Consider the following 14,545-nt stretch of genomic DNA (forward strand, 5'->3'; position numbering starts at 1 on the left):
GAAGTGATACTGGTCTGTAGTTGCTGATGTCCAAAGGATCCAGAGCAGATTTCTTCAGTATAGGGATAACCCATGCTCTTTTGAAGGTAGTTGGTATATGGCCAGATGCTTTGGAACCATCAATGAATGTGGTGACAAAGGGCAGAAGATCTTGCAAGATGCTCTGTAACATAGTGGAAGGAATTGGATCTAGTGGGCAGTTGGTAGGATTGCAAGACTGGATGATTTGCAAAATCTCTTTTGCTGCTATGGTTGAGAGATGCAACAATGACTCAGTAGAGAAGTCCTGGCTGTGTAGAAGTAGGTGGAGTTGGGGCAGAAGTGAAGATCTGGCATATTTCCACAATCTTCTTGTTGTAAAAGGTGGTGATGTCTTGAACAGTCAGGCAGGATGGAGCAGGTGGAGCCGGTTAGTTGAGTAGTGAAGATAAGATGTTGTGGAGCTTACGAGGGTCTTGTGCAGAGTCTTTAAGTTTTTCCTTGTAGAAGGCAGTTTTGGCAGAAGTCACATTCAAAGAGAATTTGCACAGGAGCACATGATAAGAGGAGAGATCTGAGTCGAGTTGTGAATTCTTCCACTTCCTCTCTGCTGATCGTAGTGCTCTTCGATTGCTTTGCAATACATCTGACAGCAAAGGAGCAGGACAAGCAGTTTTCCTGGGTTTAGTAGTCAGAGGGCAGAGAAGGTCCATTGTTGAGGAAAGAGAGAAAAGAAAATTGTCTGTGGCTGAGTCCAAGGGTAGGGATGAGAAGGAATCAGGGTCAGGAAGAGATGATAGAGTGCAGGAAGCTAAAAAATAAAGAGAAGATAGAGTGGAGGTTTTGGCAGATAAGAGAGAGACACTGGAAATTTGTTTTAGGCAGGATAGGGAGAGTGATAGTGAAGGATACGAGATGATGCTTGAAGATGTGATGTGGGTTGGCAGTCATATTTGTAACTGGTGAAGGACAGGTGAAAACCACATCCAGGACATTTCCTCCCTTGTGTGTGGGAGGCAGGATCAGGAGGGTGGTAAATGACAAGGATGACGAGGTAACTGAAACTGCATGGAATTTAATAGAGGAGATGGTTAGATGAGACAAGGAGAGAGGTGTGAAACACCATCCCTGCCTACAGTGGTGTAAAGTAAAGAAAGTAAAATTACTTCGTTACAGTACTTAAGTATTTTTTGAGAGTTTTTGTACTTTACTTGAGTTTTTATATTTCTGTCAACTTTTACTTCACTATTTGTTTTTTTTTTCAACAAATTCTATACTTTTACTCCGATACATTTTGTCCACACGTAGCTGGGTATTTTTAAAAACGGAGATTTTCTACTTCGTTTTTTTTTTATTCTGTCCACATGACCTACGTGTTAAAAACGCCCTGTTAAGTGCTGTCAGGAGCCTAGTCAATCAGAATATTACCAGTTCTGGTAGTTTAACCACAATGACGCATCTTGGGAAACATTATAGAATGTAGAAGTCCGATTGGGTCTTGTCCAAAACCACCATCACTGTGTGCGTTGTGGGAGTTCTGTATGTAGCAGCAGTGAGCTCCGTATTACATTCCGGCCCTCTGTTCATGAACGTAATGTGGGAGTAACCGTGCGGGTATGTGCACGCATGTAAAAAGTCCATTAAGAAACGTTAACACAGTCAGTAGTTTATGTAAGTCTGCTATTCATGGGTGCCATTTTTTTTCTGCTCAGCCCCCCTAAAATTCTCGATTCTCCATAAACTGTACACAAATTGGTGATCGCCTCAGTCCCCTTTAACTTTCATATGAAACGGCGGCAGACTTCGGCTCCTCCCCGTCTTTCACCGCGTTCTTCAGTCCGCTGTGTGCGTGTATATGTGTGTGTGTGTGTGTGTGTGTGTGATCAGGAAGACTCGTATTTGGCTTGTTTAGTACTCAAATGTTATACACATATATGCAATACAGTTGAATGCTGCAATACATTTACCATCCTACCCTGTTCGTCAAATATTTATTTTATTTTATTTTATTTTATTTTATTTTATTTTATTTTATTTTATTTATTTATTTTATTTATTTATTTATTTTATTTATTTATTTTATTTATTTATTTACTTATTTATTTACTTATTTACTTATTTATTTACTTATTTATTTATTTACTTATTTATTTACTTATTTACTTATTTATTTACTTATTTACTTACTTATTTACTTCTTTATTTACTTATTTACTTATTTACTTACTTATTTACTTATTTACTTACTTATTTACTTATTTATTTATTTACTTATTTATTTACTTATTTATTTACTTACTTATTTATTTATTTACTTACTTACTTACTTACTTACTTACGTACTTACTTACGTACTTACTTACTTACTTACTTACTCACTTACTTACTTACTTACTTACTTACTTACTATTATACCCTCATTGGGGGCTGAGCCCCCCTTAAATGAAAATTCTAGAATCGCCCCTGCTGCTACTGCACAAAATATCTTCATAAACAAAGCTGACGTCAAATCACGGAGAACGGCACACAGACAATGATGTCAATTCGTCGAAATCTCCGTTTCCCCTGTCCACACAGCACCACTGAAAATGGAATTTTGGAAAATCACTTTGGAAGGAGTTTTCCAAAAGCTTCGTTTTCAATGACCTCAAATTGCATTAGCATGTGGACAAAAGGTCAAAACACAGAGAAAAATCTCCCTTCTTAAAAATCCCTGGCTACGAGTGGACATGGCCTTAGTTACAAATGCACATGTATGGAAACACTGATACTGTACACTTCATTACAATACAGTTCTAAACTCTTCTTTCTTTCATGCAAGTCTTATTTTTTGGTGGTGCACTTATTGAGAAGTTTAAGAAAGAAAGAATAAAATTCATAATTCTCTAAATTATTAGTCTTGCTTTTTTTTATTAATTTACTTCTGCTTTTACTTTCCATGCTTGAGTACATTCATAAAAAAAAATACTTTTGATACTTAAGTACAGTTTATTTCAGATACTTTAAGACTTTTACTTAAGTAGAATTATAATGGTTGACTTTAACTTTTACATGAGTCATTTTCTAACAAAATACCTGTACTTTTACTCACGTATGGCTTTTGGGTACTTTATACAACACTGCCTGCCTGTTATTCATGGTGAGTGAGAGAAAGCTTAGGCACAGGATAAAGCAGCCAGTGTAGCAGTGCTCTGATGGGATATCCAAGTCTCAGAAAATCGAAGGAGTTAGGGAGGAAGGGAAGTTAAATCTGAGATGAAATTACAACAGATTAGCAATTCCAGAGCTCTCCTACCACCACTGTTTGAGACTGAGAAGAGGAGGAGGAGGGTAGAAGAGATTGCTGGAACTGTGACCTTTGCTTCGTGGATGAGAGTGCCTCTGTCTGTAAGAGGTGAGTATAGAGACGGGTTTGAGGCACATGTCAATGGTCTAGTCAAAGTGAGATTAAATATGAATTAAGAATGTAACAGAACAAGAACAGTTCAAGATTAGAAACTTGTTAAGATGTAAAACAGGTCTTGGCAGAGCTACCTTCAAACATATAAATTATATATATTATTATGTATAAATATAAATTAGTAAGCCCTGCCCATAATTCACACCTTAAGGGTGTGAAAGACTGAAACTACTCTTGATTAATCACCTTAGAGTATAAGCATAGACCAACACGATAGAATCAACAAGCTATTCAATATAACACAGTTCAAGTAACACAATTCTAGAACCAACCAAGTTAAACAGATAGCACACAAAAGTCAGAATACTACCTTACCAGATGAGGTAAAGGGCTAAAGCATACTGTAGACATTCACAAGCATTTCCCTCACAATTACCTAAGAACCTGGCCAATTTGTCCTGAGTATTAGAAGATGGGTGAGGTAACGACTAAACACAACTTCTACATTTTGTGTTTTCCCCACAGAATTTTATCCTGCCTGGCATGAGCAGATATTTGTGAACATGTTTGCGCACAAACCAACTGTGCATTTCCCAGTGCCCACATTGAATCAGTGATGATGGTGGGTGGTGGCCTGGTTACACCTCGACTATCAGGCCCTGGTTACATCAAGGCCTGATACATACTCCCTTGAATACTCACACATATGTGGTATGTTCTTGGTCTCTTGAGTACAGGAGGTTCTCCTTGTGGCAAGAGAAATGAAGCACGGTGAGACGTTAGAGCAACAGAGAAAGAAAAGGGAGGTGGGAACCTGGTTCATGGTGCTGACCTCGGAGCCCAAGCACCACAGTTCCCTGTTCCTCCTCCAGCAACCGCTGGTAAGAAGAGTCCTTCAGGTGAAGGGATGACTGACCTTGGAGAGCTGCAGCGAACAGAAGTGGCAGTGGTGTTCCTCAGGTGTCTGACTGATGTGCTCTGATCAAAAATGTATCCAGTGAAATTCTTTGGTACAGGATTGATGAGCTCATCAAAGTTTCCTTAAATATAAATGTTTATTGAGGGAGTTAATCAGCTGCTCATCAGTTTAGAAATGAATATAAAATCACTTCTATCATAGACATCAGACGATAATCAGTTAAATGTAAATGAATAAGGTTAAAGAAGTAGATAAGTTGGCAAGTGAAACTTCAAGCTTTGGACCACTAGATGGCACTAGTAATATATTAGTTTTTTTTTTTTTGTTGTTGTTTTTAAAATAACTTAATAGAACAAACATGTGGCCTGAATTTACAGTTAACAAAACTAAGCAATTTAGCTTAAACACACTGCCAAAAACAATCAAGAGTCATGCTAGTATATCTAAGCTAACATAATTGGCTTTACAGCAAGTCAAATGGGAAATATAGGTTATTTAGAGGGATGTTTTACTCCTAATCCATTTTTGAGCAACCGACACATTGTAAGTTATGTACATTACCAGCAAACCTATAGATATTGAATGATAAAAGTAATAATAATTAACAGTTAAAAATGTTTTATAATTATCGCAAAAAAGGATGTATAAAGAAAGCATATATAAAGCACTAAAAATAAAAAACCCTTAAAACTGATTTGCATTAAAATAAAGATTATGATAGATAATAAAGTTAAATAAAGAAAAACATAGACGTGAAAAAAAGAAGAATCCTAAATCTGAATTCTTTTTTAAATATCTTAACCTGCATACATAATGTTAAGGTAAAACAGCATACAGTACTATGTGAGCAGTACAATATACTACTGAAGCATCAATACTGCTACTCTGATGAAATGCTAAAGCTGCCCCTCTTCTCCTGTTCAGTTTGGATACAGAACAGAACGATCACATCTCTCTCAGCTTTTGCTTTGTCTGGGGATTTTCTGGACCTTGCTGTAGATCTGAGATGAATCATCAGCCTCTTCATCTGTCACAAGCCTGTGGAACAAAAGGAGGTGATTTAGGAATAGTGTAAAGTGTTAAATTTATAATCAGTTACTTAAAGAACTTAATGATGTTGACTGAGCAGCACAGTTAGTGTTGTAATGATGATGATTTGCTCATTGGATGGCAGCAGTGCTCCTGCTAACGTTCACAGCAGCGTACTGAACATCCTCTTCCTCTGTGGTGTCTGGAGGAAGTCTGGGGGACAGAGGCACTTCCTGTGTCAGAGGGCGTTTAATAACAACACTGGCGTAGTGAACATCATTCTGATCATCTGAGGCGACTCTTCTGCTGTGGTTTGAGTCTGAGATAGTTTCATATACAGCATCAGACTCAGGCTGAAAACGAGCAGAGGATAAAGTTTATATCTGAACACGTCACATGATCAAACAGTCCCTCCTCCTTTCACCCACACTCACCTGTCCACTCTCACCAGTGCTGCTGTGGTCATTAGCTGAGCTCCTCTTCCTCTTCCTGAGAAACAGGAAGCATGTGTTCATGCTAACTGTAAATAAGTATTTAATTGTAAATCAGGTTTCAAACACATTCATTGTGTTCACATTTTACATACCACATCCACAGAGCTCCTGGGATGAGTGTTAATGCCAAGAAGACAAACAGTCCCACCATGATGAACATTAACACTGTGTTCTTTGAGCCTTCAGAAAAAAAAATCATAAGCAATTTGAGGCTTTATTTTTGTTATTACTTTATACAGCTATGTAAATATTTTATGGTGCACTTACCAAACACATCCAGGTGTGTTGGTGTAGAGGTGTGGTTTCCCAGCTGGTGGTGAGCAGTGCAGTAGTACAGTCCACTGTCCTGGGAGCTGATGTTGCTGATGCTGTAATTCTGGCCTGTTGTCAGCAGTGTGTCTGCAGCTGCACTCTGCTTAAACCAGGAGTAGGTGAGAACAGGAGGGTTTGCATCACTGCTACAGCTCAGAGTCACTGAATCTCCCTCCACTGTGTCTCCAGAGGGAAGAACCACTGCTCTGGTGTTTTTAGGGGAATCTGATTAGAAATAAAACACCTGAATCAGCTGCTGTGTGTTCAGGATCAGTGTTTGATAGACATGTAGATGGACTCTGATTGAGGAGAGTAAAATCCACACTCACACACTGGAGGAGAGAGGAGACTGTCATGACCTTCAACAGCACAGCTGTAACTGACCACACCACCGACTGCAGCTACAGAGCAGGAGGCAGATTTACACTCAGACACACGCTGTCCGTTCTTGTACCAGATGTAAGTGGGGTTGTTAGACAGAGAGCAGGTGGTGATACAGTTCAGCTTGATTTGTCCACTACCCGAGTCTGATACTGTAACCTTCAGATCTGCAAATATTAATCTATGTTCAGAATTACATTCATTACTTCATCTGTATAAATGTAGTTAAATAAATGTATAATAGTGTGACATTACCTGTGACAGACAGAGTGACTCCAGGTTTTCCGGTGTATTTTCCTGTAGGATCAGTGTAGAATCTGAACCTGTATGTTCGAGCGTCTCTCTCTCTCAGGTTAGTGATTCTCAGACTACAGTCATTCTGGGAGCTCTGTGTGTACTGCACTCGACCCTGATACTCCTCATCCTCTGTCAGATCCTCAGGCTCAACTTTAATCTGCTCTTTAATGAACCACACTGATTTTATCACTGTGAGGCCTGCAGGATATTTATAAGAGCAGGAAAGATTAATCGATGTGTTTTTCAGAGCACACACATGTTCAGGAGTATAAGTCACACCCCAACATTCTATACCCAGTACACCTGAAACACACAGAGAGGTACACACAGGAAGGAAATTATATGTTTCTCTGAACATCAGCTCAGACCTGTTTGTTTTGACTGTCAATGAAAATATTGTGAAGTGTAATTGTGATATGAAGCGAGACGTTTAACTACAGTTGAACAGCACCAACAATTTACTGTAGGATTCTGAGTGCACCAGAATAAAGAACACTGTTCTGATTATTTGGCCACAAGAGCCATAAAACCACGGACACTGTGGAATCAGTTATTTACTGCTGGTTTGTGCCCATCTAACTTCACCTGTCCTGTGAACAACTGGGAGAGTGTGAGAGCAACTCTGACCAAGACCCTCTCAGCACGAGGGAATCAAACGTATTGATTCATGCCATAGGCCAAGAATAGATAGACATTACAAATCGGCTTAAATCATTAATTAAAATTCTAGATGATACACACCATCTCATGACTAATTTTTAATCATTAAAAAAATTATAAAATTAAGTCTCCATATCAGAAACAATACTATAAGTAAATCATGATGTTTTAATAACTGTAATATGAGTTACTGGTTTCAGTTGGATGCTGAGGGACAGATTTGACACTTACACACTGGAGGAGAGCGGTGTTCAGTCTCATACACCTTACAGGAGTAGCTGCCTTCAACATATCGACTGGTGGAGTCAAGAACAATGGAGGCATCATTTGTGTATTTGATGTAATGGCCATTCCTGTACCAGTAGAAATAGTGTGTGTTGATTCTGCAGGTGGAGCTACAGGTCACTTTCACTTCTCTCTGTCCCACAGTGTTAGGATCCACCTTCAGCTGCAAGTCTACACACAATTATGTACCAAATCACTGTAAATACACACTGCATATTACACAATAAAGTGTGTGTGTGTGTGTTACCTGTAACAGTCAGTTGTACTCCAGATGATGCTGATATCCAGTCACTGCTCTGTGTTTTAAATCTAAAGTTATAAACTCCAGAGTCACTCACTCTCACATTCCTCACTGTCAGCTCACAGTCAGACCACCAGGTGCTTACAGACACTCGTCCTGAGTATTCTGGATCATTGTTCAGGTCTCGTGGTTCTCCTTCAGAGCTCTGGACTCGATACCACTCTCTCTCTGTGACTGTGGACTGATCAGGTTTTGTAAAACTACAGGGGATTTTTACTGTAGATCTAGTAACAACACATAGACTCTGAGAGGAGAGAGTTACACTGTGCTGAGTCTGAACTCCTGTAATACACACACATATAAGCACAAAGTAAAATGAGTTAAGAATGTAAAGCAATGACCAGCAAGACTGTAACCACAGTGTTAACTGCTCTATGCAGTCACATATAGCGTTTGAGCCAAAGACGTGTGGAAATGACAGAACTTATATATATATATATATATATATATATATATATATACACCCTGATTAGGCACAACATTATTGCCACCTACAGATGAAGTGAATAACACTCATTATCCCCTCATCATGGCACCTGTTAGTGGGTGGGATATATTAGACAGCAGGTGAACATTTTGTCCTCAAAGTTGATGTGTTAGAAGCAGAAAAAATGGGCAAGCATAAGGATTTGAGCGAGTTTGATGAAGGGCCAAATTATGATGGCTAGAAAACTGCATCAGAGCATCTCCAAAACTGCAGTGTGAGGTGTTCCCAGTCTGCAGTGGTCAGTATCTATCAAAAGTGGTCCAAGGAAGGAACAGCGGTGAACCGGCGACAGGGTCATGGACAGCCTAGGCTCATTGATGCACGTGGGAAGCAAAGGCTGGCCCGTGTGATCCGATCCAACAGACATTGCTTTGTTGCTCAGATTGCTGAAGAAGTTAATGCTGGTTCTGGTAGAAAGGGGTCAGAACATCACAGTTTGTTGCTACATAGCCGCAGACCAGTCAGGGTGCCCACACTGACCTCTGTGTACCGCCGAAAGTGCCAACAACGGGTACATGAGCATCAGAACCGGACCACGGAGCAATGGAAGAAGTTGGCCTGGTCTGATGAATCACGTTTTCTTTTACATCACGTGGATGGTTGGGTGTGTGTGTGTGTGTGTGTGTGTGTGTGTTGCCTACCTGGGGAACACATGGCACCAGGATGCACTGTGGGAAGAAGGCAAGCTGGAGGAGGAAGTGTCATGCTTTGGGCAGTGTACTGCTGGGAAACCTTGGGTCCTGCCATCCATATGGATGTTACCTTGACACGTACCACCGACCTAAGCATTGTTGCAGACCATGTACACCCTTTCATGGAAACAGTATTCCCTGATGGCTGTGGCCTCTTTCAACAGGATAATGCATCGTGCCACAAAGCAGAAATATTTCAGAAATGGTTTGATGAGCACAATAAGTTTGAGGTGTTGACTTGGCCTCCAAATTCCCCAGATCTCAATCCACTTGAGCATCTGTGGGATGTACTGGACAAACAAGCACGGTCCATGGAGGCCCCACCTCGCAACTTACAGGACTTAAAGGATCTGCTGCTAACATCTTGGTGCCAGATACCACAGCACACCTTCAGGGATGTAGTGGAGTCCATGCCTTGACGGGTCAGGGCTGTTTTGTCAGCAAAAGAGGACCAACACAATATTAGCCAGGTGGTCATAATGTTATGCCTGATCAGTGTATGAGTTATAAATAATAGATACATAATTATTTAATGATGTAAAAATAATATAATGATTTGATGATATTTATGTTTCAAATGAATTTGCAATAATTCATCTTCTTTCTTGCTCCATAACTTTTGTCTTTTACTCTCCAACATCCTACAAATGTTCTTCTCTACACCCAAATCGCATCAAATTTATAAAATACTTCCAAACACAGACATGTGGAGAGCTTTTTCTGAATTATTGCAGTAAAATCACAACATAGAGAGAGCTGAAATATATGAAAAGTTTACCTGTCAGTAACATGAGGATCGCTGCTACTGTAATATTTCTCAACATTCTGGAAAACATCAGCCTTCAGACAGCTGACACTCGAAGATCCACCACGTGTAGAATTTACACCAAAAATATCCTCATAAATACAAAATGAATCGATCTTACTCTTATAATGAATATTAACGGTCTTTAATCAGCCTGTTCCTCCTTCACTCGTACTGCACTCGTAAGCAGTTATGAGCTTCTTTATGACTCTAACAGTAAAGACACAGAAGTTGAGAAACATGTTGTGTCATCATACCTCCTAAATTTAGCTTAGTCTCTTCCTTTTTTTTAAATGAGACTAACTTTCCTTTCTTACACAAGATTTTTTCTTTAGTGATTAAGTGATTTTTCTTGACAGAGACAGCATACTGTTCTTCTTAGATCCTACAAAATATACAGGAATTATACCATACAAATAGTGAGCCTGTTCTTTTTGTCAAGATTGGAATCAAGGTTGGAATATCATGAGAACCATCTACCAACATACTAGCAACCAACTAGCAACACCATAAAAAGCACCTGAAATATCACAGCAACCAGCCAGCCACATGCTAGCAAACCACTGGAATAACCATACCAACCACCTAACACCACCACAGCAATTACCTGGATAGCACTGTACTGCTGTTTGAAGAACCTGTAAACAGTAAATAAAAAAAAACACTTTGTAAATGCTCATAAGCTCAATTTTATTTTTGCCAAAAGAAATATTTGAAAGATTTTACAGTAACAAATCCAGCATATTAAAATCTTCATGGAGGTCGGTATTCACTGCTTTAACAGATCAAGCGAGTAAAGAAACATTGAGAAAAATCATGATATAGTAGAAAATGTGAAGGATTTCCACAGGCTACTACAGTTGATATATATTTATGTGTGTGTGTGTGTGTATAATATATTAAACATGCAAAAAGACAACAAAAACAGCTGCCTGAATAACAAACAAATGACAATTACTTAAAATTGAAATGAGTTAATTCTGTTCAAGTCTAATCCTAAATCTCTCACCCTGAGCATCCTTCCTGTTCTGGTCATGATGCTGAATGTAAAGTCAATAACCAAACTCAGCTGTTAGTGATCATTCTCCAGTTCTGGAGTTCTTCTCTTTACTGAAGCCACATTCTGAAATGGGAAAAAAAATCTCATTACACTCTGTAATAAACACTACAACTGTGATAAATCCAAAACATCTGGATCAATCTAAGCAAGATGACTGATGAGAAAATATGAAAGGCAAAATAAAATAAAAACATCTAGTGAAAGAGTGGTGGCAGTGACAGTGGGCTTTGCAACTGCTTAAGAGGACATATAAGCTAGTTTTATTAATTTGCACCATCCAGTGTCTGTCTTGCTAACACACACACACACACACACACACACACACACACACACAAACACTATTCTTACTTGCAGTGTGTCATATTCAGGGGACACAGTCATTAGGTTCAGTGCTGAGAGAGAGAGAGATGAAGAGAAAACCTCTTTAGCTTTTATTCAATAACAGATTTATAGGAACTTTATGTAGAGCTTCATGATGATAAAGACATGAAGTGAAAAGTTCTCTCGGTACCTGAGTGTCTCTCTCTGATCTTTTCTTCCTCCTGTTCACACAAAGGATATTAAACCCAGGCTGTTCAAATCTGTTCCTAATGAATTCAACTAATGTTTACTTCCAGATTATAATTAAGGTAACTTAAGGAATATAAAAATAATTCAGTCACACACTTAACACACAGGACAGCGATAATAAGAGAGAGAAGCAGAGCAGGAACGAGTGCAGCAGCAGCTCCCCATACAGCATGCAGCTTCCACACTACAGCTGAGATAAAGAAAATCTTTTAGCACAAAACTTTTAACTGTGAAAAATAAACAATTTTTAAACAAGCATAAACTGAATGAATTAAATCCCAGTAAACCTCTGATTTATTTAGCAGACAGAACACTTAACCAACACATCCAGGTGTGTTGGTGTAGAGGTGTGGTTTCCCAGCTGGTTGTGAGCAGTGCAGTAGTACAGTCCACTGTGCTGGGAGCTGATGTAGCTGATGCTGTAATTCTGGCCTGTTGTCAGCAGTGTGTCTGCAGCTGCACTCTGCTTAAACCAGGAGTAGGTGAGAACAGGAGGGTTTGCATCACTGCTACAGCTCAGAGTCACTGAATCTCCCTCCACTGTGTCTCCAGAGGGAAGAACCACTGCTCTGGGGTTTGTAGGGGAATCTGATTAGAAATAAAACACCTGAATCAGCTGCTGTGTGTTCAGGATCAGTGTTTGATAGACATGTAGATGGACTCTGATTGAGGAGAGTAAAATCCACACTCACACACTGGAGGAGAGAGGAGACTGTCATGGCCTTCAACAGCACAGCTGTAACTGACCGCACCAACGACTGCAGCTACAGAGCAGGAGGCAGATTTACACTCAGACACACGCTGTCCGTTCTTGTACCAGATGTAAGTGGGGTTGTTAGACAGAGTGCAGGTGGTGTTACAGTTCAGCTTGATTTGTCCACTACCCGAGTCTGATACTGTAACCTTCAGATCTGCAAAGAATAAACTGGTTTCATGTGATTCATCATAATTTTGTCATGTAAATGTGACATTACCTGTGACAGACAGAATGACTCCAGGTTCTCCGGTGTATTTTCCTGCAGGATCAGTGTACAATCTGAACCTGTATGTTTGAGCGTCTCTCTCTCTCAGGTTAGTGATTCTCAGACTACAGTCATTCTGGGAGCTCTGTGTGTACTGCACTCGACCCTGATACTCCTGATTTTCCCTGAACAGAGACAGCATAGTGTTCTTCTTAGGCTGAAGATATCCCAAGTATGTGACCAGTGAACCAGTGTTGATGTATTCACTGATAGAGACACTTTTTTACATCACTCTGGAATGTAAAAAATGTAAATGTATACATGAAATATCATAGCGACCAACCAGCAGCATGTTAGCATACCCTAGCAACCAACTAAGTTAGCATATCAACACCCTAGTAAACAAACAGTGTTGCCATACTTTCCTTATACTACAGGATTGTTGTGTATTGAAAAATGTGTGTCCCATATTTCTCATACACATTGTTTCATACACACCAAGTCTTCTTAGTGGTAAGAATAACACGATGGTGAATGGTCAGTGTTGAGACCAGAGAATGATGGGATACGTTTTATGTGAGTTTGATCATCATCATTGAAAACTCAAACTGTATGGTTTACCTTGGAGCACACAGCAGGTGATAAAATATATAAGCAAAATCCTTATATATCCTCCTCAGGGGAAGTCTGAGGTAAAAGTTACTGAGGGATTTCTCTCTGTTTTTATTTTATAATGAATTGAAAATTTCCTCCTGGGTGAATTAGATTGGCATATATGGTGATGTTGGATTTTAAAGTAATTACTTTACAATTCCACATTAATAATGGTTGATCTTTATCTTGAGCATAGAGTAGGTCATTATGAACTGCTATACGTCGATTTGATCAACTAAAAATTTGAACTGTTCATTTTACATTAAAAACTGCTTCTTGTCTGAATGTCGCTGGGCCTCTGTGCTGACCAAAAGGCAGGACTCGATACTGCCAGTGGCCCCCGGAGGTGGTGAAGGTTGATTTGGGCTTGGTGGTGCCCAAATCATAGGATAGGGCTACCTGCCAATAGCCTTTGGTGAGGTCAAGGGTGGAAACAAACTGGGCCTTTCCCAGCCGCTCCATGAGGTCATCCACATGAGGGAGGGGGTAGGAGTCAAACTCTGAGATTTGGTTGAGCCTCTAGAAGTCATTACAGACAAGGAGGGACCCGTCGGGCTTGGGCACCACCACAATAGGGCTAGACCATGGGCTGGCAGATTCCTCTATTATCCCTTTTTTTAGCATTCACTCTACTTCCTCCTCTATAGTGCGATGATGGGCCTCAGGGACGCGGCACGGGAATGATGGTGGTGGTCTTTAGGCATATAGGGACGATGCCTGAAGACAAGGAGATGTTGAAGATGTCAGTGAAGACATCTGCTAGCTGTTCTGCACATTCCGTGAGCACTCTGCAAGGAAGGCATCACTGTCACAGGCAGGTGAAGCTGTCCTTTAGTTGGTGATCGACTGGATGCCTTGCCACATGTGCCGAGTGTCACCGCTTCTGCTTGGGTCGTGTGGTGATGGACTTGGAGACAGTCACATCATCGATGCACTTGCAAATGTAGTTGGTCACTGATTAGGTTTATTCCTCTCTCCTAAGTCTGTGGTTTCACCATTGGTTGCAGCCTCCCTGAACATGCCCCAGTCAGTGCATTCAAAACAGTCATGAGATACCAGGCTCCTCATGGCCAGGTTTTAACCTGTTTCAGGAACCTGTAACCTGTTTCGCGTCTGACAAGTGGTCTGTATGCTGGAATCAATATAACAGAGATGTGTTCTGAGTAGCCGAGGTGAGGGTGGAGCTCCGCATGGTACGCGCAGGCAATATTTGTGTAAACAATATCCAGCACATTCACTCCTCTGGTTGCAAAGTCCA

At 40.1% G+C, this 14,545-nt stretch overlaps 1 protein-coding gene across 1 annotated transcript in view; it reads right to left on the minus strand.

The window, feature by feature from the left end:
* Positions 1 to 6,403: 6,403 nt before the first annotated feature.
* The window catches only part of LOC131347599 (uncharacterized), a 30,843-nt gene continuing 22,701 nt past the window's right edge, over positions 6,404 to 14,545 (minus strand). Inside the window, exons 4-10 of the mRNA XM_058381762.1 lie at positions 11,051 to 11,164; positions 10,015 to 10,679; positions 9,186 to 9,665; positions 8,004 to 8,339; positions 7,703 to 7,927; positions 6,770 to 7,009; positions 6,404 to 6,681 (exon numbers count right to left, since the gene is read on the minus strand). Coding sequence (XP_058237745.1) covers positions 6,404 to 6,681; positions 6,770 to 7,009; positions 7,703 to 7,927; positions 8,004 to 8,339; positions 9,186 to 9,360 — 1,254 coding nt within the window. The 5' untranslated portion in view covers positions 9,361 to 9,665; positions 10,015 to 10,679; positions 11,051 to 11,164. The remainder of the gene's footprint in view (positions 6,682 to 6,769; positions 7,010 to 7,702; positions 7,928 to 8,003; positions 8,340 to 9,185; positions 9,666 to 10,014; positions 10,680 to 11,050; positions 11,165 to 14,545) is intronic.

This window comes from Hemibagrus wyckioides, linkage group LG27 (genome assembly GCF_019097595.1).
Source record: "Hemibagrus wyckioides isolate EC202008001 linkage group LG27, SWU_Hwy_1.0, whole genome shotgun sequence".
NCBI lineage: Eukaryota > Metazoa > Chordata > Actinopteri > Siluriformes > Bagridae > Hemibagrus > Hemibagrus wyckioides.